Consider the following 8454-nt stretch of genomic DNA (forward strand, 5'->3'; position numbering starts at 1 on the left):
GAGTTTGCTTCTTTTTTTTTCTAAGCTGATATTTTTTTTAGTTTCATCATTTATTGTTTATTTAATTAGAGATTGGTCTTCGTTAATTTTTTTATTTGATTTTTATATGATTTTTTAATAATTTAAAAAATAACCAGGAATTTTTTGAATTTTTTTATTTTTTATTAAAAATATTTAATTTTTTAGTTAAATTAAATTAATTATTCAAATATAGAAATAAGATATTCATCTCATAATATTTTATTTGACTTGATTAAATATAAATAAAAAGTTATATTAGGAGATTTTATTTTCAACTCATTGACCATAAAAAAAATTATTTTCTTTTTTTAATGAAAAAAAGAAAAGAAAAAAGAGAGCAACCCGTAGGCCCAAAACTAATGAATGTCAATACACGTTCTCTTCCCGCTCTCTTTCCTTTTTCCTATTTTAAAATCCCTAAAAGTTGAATTAATTAATTAATAGAAAATTAAGTCCTCCAATTGTAATGATACTTTTCATTAAGTTTATAAACTTCAAAATTAAGTTACCGCCCATCATATACGCAAGTAGTTACAAAAATTCACTAAAATATGATATATCAATATCATTCCCTGCCATGAAAATTAAATGCTAACGGGGGATTAATTGATGCTAACAGGGAAAATAAAATCTTGTGACTAATTGATGTTAACAGGGATGCAATTGAATAAAATAAAGTGTCTTAATTTGTTGGTTAGGAACTCGAATGAAACCCTCACTGCAAACAGGGACTTACTTGTAGTTACCACCCCCAAGAGAAAATTCTTACGTTTCCAGCTCATGGAATCCACTTTTATTCAAACAACCCACATCGGCGGAGTAGTTTTTTCTTACCGGCGAAAGACGTCTCGTTATAAAAGTATTGGATGATCGATTTTTCCTGTGGATCGAACAAGAAGTCCACAAGAGGGCCCCGGGAATTGATTTATGCAAGTTTTTACCTGGTTTTAGAATTTTGACCTTTGAATATCCAGCCCTTGCGATTCGATGTCCCCGGGAGAAATATCGCTTAAAGCTATATTAGTAATCGACCACAGATGCGGGCGGGTTAGCATACTGTAATGACATTACATTGTCCTGTGATATGAACATGGAAAAATTGTTTCTTCGGAAATAATTAATGCCTTGGATTCTCCATGTATGTGTGCTTCAATGCTAATGATGATCTAACATTTCTTTATCCTCACAGCCCTATAAATATATAGTAGAGGAGGGTTACCGGTAAGGAAACTAGCATGCCGAAAATCACCCTGCAAAAGTAGAACCACAGTTAATACACCATTGACTATTAAAAGTGAGTAGAAACACAATTTAAATTCCCAACTTTCTTTTATTACAAATTGAATGAATTCGAGATCTCTAAAATAACATATGAGCTATTGGCAATAGGTTTAAAGAGGGTGTAAGAATTAGCTAAAAATAGCTTTTAAAAGTATTTTTTTAGCTTGAAAATATATTAAAATAATATTTTTTTAATTTTATTTTTAATATTAATAAATCAAAACGATGTAAAAACAGTAAAATATTACTTTAAAAGAAAAAAATTCAAATTTTAACCAAAAATACAAGTTAAACCTCAGTACCAAATGAGTACTTAAAAGAGAAGCTTTTAACTCATTGATCGGGTAAAGAACACATTCAATGTTAAAAAATCATTTTAATATAAAATTTTAAACTTGTAATTGAAAAAATCTGGATCCGGATCGATTACTGTGTATAAAATGCCTAATTCTCATATAATTTTCATTTTCATGTACAACCACTTCTTCTTGCCGCCTAATTCTTGTTTAGTGTTTCACTTGCAACAACTTTCCCATCTAGTCAAATCCTGACGACCTCTTCTAACTCCCAAATCTCACCCTTCTGTTTACTTTAACTAGCAACACCTTAAAATTATGGCTTCCATGATTTGTTGCTCACTGCTCAGGTGTTAAATTTTAGTTTGGCAAACTAGATTCCTTTACTTTAAAGTGTGAAGTGATCAGACAGCACTACCTACCTTTCAGTTAAAAGGATGTCCCGCATCCTAATCCCTTTACTTTAAGTTATCACTAGATGTAAATTAATCATATGGCATATTTTGTGCCGACACAGTTGCGTTTCCCATAAATGGCATGGAGCCGTGGACAATCAACGTGCGTCCTCATAGTTGTGTAGGCATTAACTTAATCAACAATATCAGAGTAGTCATGTACAAGATATATGAACTTCATTTGGAATCTCAAAGTAAAGGTCTAGCTTCTGTCTTACCCTGTGCTCATGATATCAGGATGCAACCCATATTCTCTTGCAAAGACAAATGGCACAATCCCTTGTGAGAGAGCTGCCTGGCATTACACGGTAACAATATTTCAGACTCTGGCTGAGAATTCCCGCAAAACAAATGCACTGTGTATTTAATTTTCACCAATTTTATCCATCAATCATATATGCTCGCAGATATGAAATAATCACGAATAATGAATGCATCAGTTCTTTATTAACCAAGCGTTGCACCATACCTGCACTATGGCTGCACGGAGCCGTTCCCCTCTCATTCCAACAGCAAGCGAGGCGGTTGACATTACGACGGGTCCACATATGAATCGGATTGCCATTGCCATGGTCGCCCTCTTCTTGCCACAGACAATAATCCGAGGCTGAAGAGCCATGAACAACCCTGAAATTCTTGGAACGTGTCAATCAAAATACTACTATTGGGGTGTCTTAAACCAAAACATCTCAAATTAATGACCTGGACGTGCATGCAATTTTGGGCCTGCCATTCATGGGCCAGTAACATGAGCTATATTAAGATGCTAAAAATTGCATGAGTTGTTCAGCCTGACTATATATATATATATATATATATATATATATATATATATATATATATATACATGTATGTTTATAAATTAATCATACTTGTGAGGAGACGCTCCTTTGACTGGTAAAAATTCACATCATTAATTTCGAGAAGAATAATGCTATACAAACATATAAATATTTTACACAAAATTGATGTACCTGTTTTTCTTATGTTTAACAGTTCATTTATTATTTTCTATGATCTACATCTCTAACTATCACATGCAGCATCAGAAATCAAATTGAATTGAATTCACCCATGCATGGATAAGCATACTGGTAGGTAAAAGGGGTTCCATATACCTAAACTGAACATAGTCATCCCAAGACCTGCATCTGAAATTATTTTTATTGAATATTTCACCAAGCTGGGCATTCCCACATTCCATCTGTCATTTACATGGAAATCTTTATCAATAAAAACTAATGTGACGAAGTTTATAGATAAAGAAAATTGGCAAAGAGAGTACTGATACGAGGAACTCACTTGAAAGAGACCAAAGACCAAAGAAGCCCCAAAACACTTGAATATGTGTTGGGATTGCGAGAGAGCTTCCTCCCTACAACAACAAGTATAAGTCTTAGCATGACAATGGCATGTGGCATTTCTTGGCTGGTCACTGCTTCCTTCGAATTTGTTTCCTCTGGTGCTGGCATTTTACAACTGTCTCTGAAGCTGATTTCTTTTTCTGCGAGGTTAACAGATAGATGATAATCCAATATTAATAGCCCCATTTCATCCTAGAGAATATACTGGCTTAAAGTCTACCGTGCAATTGGACACGGATAAAATTTAGATCAAACAACAGAAGAAACAACAATGAACTGGAACTCCAACATTGCCTTGAACCTTATTAGCTTTGTGGAAAAACATCAATAAAAACTACAATCCCATCGTGTCATATATAATTAAAATTTAAGGAGTCAAAAGAATGAACTCCTATTTTTTTTTTATACAATTTGTATTAGAAAACAGAAGGTTTAATTTATTTACAAATTCAAACTTAAAAGTTGAATTGAGTTTTTAATAGGATGAGACAATAGTGTGCTTAGGTTAATGGATGTTCCACGGCTTTATTATTAAAGTTAATTTTATTTTTGAACAGAGAAAACTTAATATATATAGATCCGAGGTTTTTTTTTCAGTGTTATGTAGGACAATGAAACATATATGATCATCACTTTGAAAGTTTTGGTTGAGGACGATTTAGTGATAATTACACTATAGTTAATTAGTTTGTTTAATGGGATTTGGTGTTATCATTAGGATAAGAATAATTAGATTCTCTATTAAGAAAGACGAATTAGTTAGGCAATCAAATAGCCATTCTCTGTCATTACACACGTGCTCTCGACCTGTTGATGGTGCCTACCAATAGAGGAGCTGATTCATTAGAAATTCATTGACCACTACTCCTTTTTCTTCCTTTTCTTTTTCTTGGGGTGGTGGTTAGAGCCACGGAGGGGCCACCTGCCTATTTGTGTGCTTAATCATGTGCTGGAAAAATAGGAAGAACGTTGTTTCTAAATCTAAAAGAGAAAATGGGTAAAGCTTAGATAATTAATCAACCAATGCAAGATGCGGAGATTAGTGTCGATTAGACTATAGTTCGATCGGCTTTCCCATTTTTCTTCACTAAAGGTTTTGGAATAGGTTGAAAGTAGGTTATTCCTCCAGTACTATGAGGAACTTGTTGAATACAAAATAGTTCACCAATTAGGATGGAGTTGAGCTATACTCAAATTATAATATTTGGGCACTTCATTCACAAAACCTTGTAAAAAAACAAGTAACTAAACTCATACATGCAAATGAGGGTTGTATTTAAAAATTTACCTCCACTGTGCTTGTTGATGACTTCTGAGACAGTCATCAGGTTCTAGTAGCGTAACTACATAATCTCCTGGTTGTTAAAGATTGGCCGCATCCACTTGGCTAGAAGTTACCATGCTCTGGACATTATCTATAGAGGTCCTACGCACTCGTTCTTTCCCTTTGAGGTTTGAAACCTCCTGAGGACTCCTGGCTTCCCTCCTTTCAGGGAGGAAGGCGGGGAAGAATTAGTTCTAGACCTCGGACCAATCCGAAGGGGAGACAAGACACATCTCTTAAGTCTTCATTAGTGATACGCATTAAAGGTTTGGGAAGGCAACTGATAAGTCAATTGCTTTTCGCTTATCTTTTTTAGACTTAAATTTTTTGATAACATGCGAGATCCAATATATTTAAATTCAGCTACGGATTGAATTCAAAGAAATATAGGTTTAGTGAACTTAATATACTTGAATATAATTATCAGTTAAACCTAAAAAATCATGATCTGACAAGATATCTAATCTAATATAATTAGGTTTAGCCATCAGCTAAACTCAGAGAAATTTAAGTCCGGTAATATACTAGATCCAAATATTTGGATTTAGCCTTTCAGCTATACCCAAGAAAACATGAATTTAAAAAAATATCAAATCTAAAATATTTAGGTTCAATGATTAGCTCAATCAAGGCAATATATCATATCTTAGATAATCATTTAAATTAAAAATATTGTTAAATTAAAAGTGTTGTGGATCATCTAAATTGAAAGTATTGTTAAATTAAAAGCGTTGTGGATTGGATAAATTGCTATGTCTTTTTATTTCCTGTCTTGTATATCTAGAACAAATGAAATAATTATATGAATTATTCATACGAGAGATAATATGTAAACACACATATTTTTAATGAACATTTAATTTATAATATATTTTTTTATTTGATTTGATTAATTCTGGTTTTTTATTTTTAAATTCTAAAATACAAACCGAACTGATTTCTTTTTATTTTTTAATTGAAATTATCCAATAAGTTTCGTTTAATTTAATTAATTTCGACTCAATATTTACACAACACTCAAACGACATCGTTCACGAAAGATGAGAGAGAGGGATTTTAATAGCCAAACCTGCAATCTCTTTGCCGCCGCCATTTGGACACATTACCGGTGACTCGCCCCATACTAGCCTGAGCTCAGGAACCGCTGGAGATGGATGCCGGGATATTTTACCGGAGACTGGAGATCGGACCCAGAAAGGTGTGTTGGTTGCATTTGTCAAGTCCCATTCATTAAAATTGGAAGTCCGTGGCGTGGGTTGAAGTGAGTAAGCATCTGACGACGCGTATCCTGACAACCTCGGACTCGTTCCAGACCGATGATATCCAAATCCCAAGTCACCATTACAAAGCATTATCTCATTGTTGGGTCCATGACCGAAACGACCATTATAACCATGGTGTTCTTGCAATGGGGCAGGAGTGCTGACCGAGAAAACTTCGGCGTTGGAGAGGTTTGAGGGTCTAGGAGTAAGGCATATGGAGGATGATAGAGCAGAGTCGGGAGCCGATGACGTGGACCTTCTGATGCGGACGCGAAGGAGTCCGTTTCCGTCCGTTTCAGATTCTGTGCGAAGTGGATCCCTGCCGTCGAGGGAGATGACATCATTGTCGAGTTCGATTTTGGAAATGGAGGCTGCTTTGGGGCCAGGGAATTGGGTTCTGATCAGGAGGGTTGCAGCCCTGTATTCAAAGAGGAAGAGCAAAAGCGTGTACCTGCAAACCCCAAGTTATCTTCAAAATTAATTACCATTTCCAAATGTTTGTGTCTATGTAATCCTATACCAATGTTGTAAATTTTTCGATGACTATGACCATATACGTACATAAGTACATGTATTTTCTGTTAGTGATTGATTCTTGAAATTCCAATTCTGGCTGATCATTCACTTTTACCATTAGACAAATATTGTGGACTTCAAAGGGAAAAGATGATGTCGCAGTACTATATATCTGGTTGGTTAATAATTTTCTACTCTCTTTTTCAAAATTTTTGAGACATGTGAAATGTTGTTCGTTACTTTTGAGGTAAGTAATAGAATAAACTTTTTTTGAGGAGGCACCGATGCTTTATTGTTTTGTGTTTACGAACTTTTCAGCTACGTTTTTCCACGAAAAGAAGTAAATGAGTGGAAACCACATGACGATTTGTGAGGGTGGAGATGAATTAGCAACAAAGAAAACGGAATATCCATCCCACAAATTTGGATTGCTATTGAAACGTCTTTTTGGAAAATTTTGATTTTTTTTTATGTTTTAAATTGTTTTGATATATTAGTATTAAAAATAAATTTAAAAAAATAAAAAAATATATTTCCAATTAAAAACTACATGTAAAAATCATATATATCATGCTTCTGAACAGGCAGCTACTTAATGAAACAACAAAAAGATGGCCGTGAGGGAAAATGATTTTTTTAAAAAAATGAGGAAAATCGGAACTAGAATGTGTTCACAATACCATATGATACATTGGAGAACAACCACTTGCACCATGAGGCTCTGGGTGAAATCTCCATACATGGCCTTGAGCAAAGGAATGCCCATGACAAGTGTGTTAGGCAAGGTAGCAATTGAGAAGAGAGTGATGAGCCAGTCCAATCCTCCATTGAAGAAAACAACCCATGCTGACAGCAGAACAAGGACTAAGACTTTCGAAAGGGTATCGGCCATTATGAACCTGGTGTCCATCTGGTATGGATTGTTTTGAGCTATGAAGTGGAAAGATAGCACCGGGACTGCAAAAACAGCAACAAATCTGTTGATCCCTGAGCACTGCTCCGGTGTGAATATCTTGTACCGTTTAACTGACCCATACGCAACCAGCATTGCAAAATACAGAGGCACCATCGCACACATGACCTTGTAGAAATCGCCTGCTGTTATCATCTCTTGTTTAGCACCGAGCTCTCTCTCAGCTTGGGTTTGTTGGGGTTTGCCAGTGTGTGACCATTGCCTGGGCGTTTATATAGGAAATTCATGGACAGAATTGCCCATAAAAGATTTGCTAATTAACTTTGTACGGTACTGTGATTAGCGGGAATTATGGTTGGTAAGCTCAATGATTGACTTTGTTACGTGGTGTTTCTGTCTTTCCATGTGGCAAATATGAAGACCATTTCGACGGGAATAGCCGGATTGCTGTCTCCAGGTATTTATTTTGCTACTCCGACGCAAATTAGTTATGAGGAAAGATTGCGAATGTGTCAAGTTATTTTATTGATTTAAATTAGATTAACTACTTTATCCCCGTGCTTTCGGTGTGTGTTTGATATAATTTTCTTAAAACATAAAGAAAACACGTGTACGTTGTTAAAGATCTTTTGGCATTGTCAATAATTGTTTAAACTTATAAAATATCTATTCAACTTTTTTATTTATATTTAGTAACTTTGTCGAATTAATTTTTTATTTTATTTTATAACAAAAAATATAAAAATTAATTTATTATCAACTCAATATTGAATAATAATTTTAAAAAAATAAAAAATAATCAAATAGCACACAACTTGGCTTGTGATCTTGTAGGTGACTTGCGTGATTCAACTAATTAAGTTAAGGCATCATTCTGAAAAGCTTAAAATAATATATTTATATTTTTTTAGTTGAGAAAAAATATATCACCCCCAAATCTCAAACCATGGACATCACATTACTTTAACACATTAATCATTGAACTACAAAACAAAACTTGTAACTAAACAATTGTAAAAATA

At 34.2% G+C, this 8454-nt stretch overlaps 1 protein-coding gene across 1 annotated transcript; it reads right to left on the reverse strand.

Annotated features, from left to right (window-relative positions):
• Positions 1-561: 561 nt before the first annotated feature.
• LOC133691557 (auxin efflux carrier component 6) lies at positions 562-7663 on the reverse strand. Its single transcript, XM_062112109.1, has 7 exons — positions 7200-7663; positions 5811-6454; positions 3356-3557; positions 3172-3257; positions 2523-2680; positions 2272-2348; positions 562-1271 (listed from the first exon to the last, which is right to left on the reverse strand). The coding sequence occupies exons 1-7, from the start codon at positions 7625-7627 to the stop codon at positions 1205-1207; spliced, it is 1662 nt and encodes a 553-aa protein (XP_061968093.1). The 5' UTR covers positions 7628-7663; the 3' UTR covers positions 562-1204.
• Positions 7664-8454: the final 791 nt, after the last annotated feature.

This window comes from Populus nigra, chromosome 4 (genome assembly GCF_951802175.1).
Source record: "Populus nigra chromosome 4, ddPopNigr1.1, whole genome shotgun sequence".
Taxonomy (NCBI): domain Eukaryota; kingdom Viridiplantae; phylum Streptophyta; class Magnoliopsida; order Malpighiales; family Salicaceae; genus Populus; species Populus nigra.

Excerpts from the sequence above, each read along its gene's own strand:
- LOC133691557 (XM_062112109.1), bottom strand. The coding sequence starts at position 7,627 with ATGATAACAGCAGGCGATTTCTACAAGGTCATGTGTGCGATGGTGCCT. Across the intron at positions 6,455-7,199 it reads GTTCTCCAATGTATCATATG|GTACACGCTTTTGCTCTTCC; the intron begins GTATTGTGAACA and ends TGGGGTTTGCAG. Across the intron at positions 2,681-3,171 it reads GATGACTATGTTCAGTTTAG|GGTTGTTCATGGCTCTTCAG; the intron begins GTATATGGAACC and ends CAAGAATTTCAG.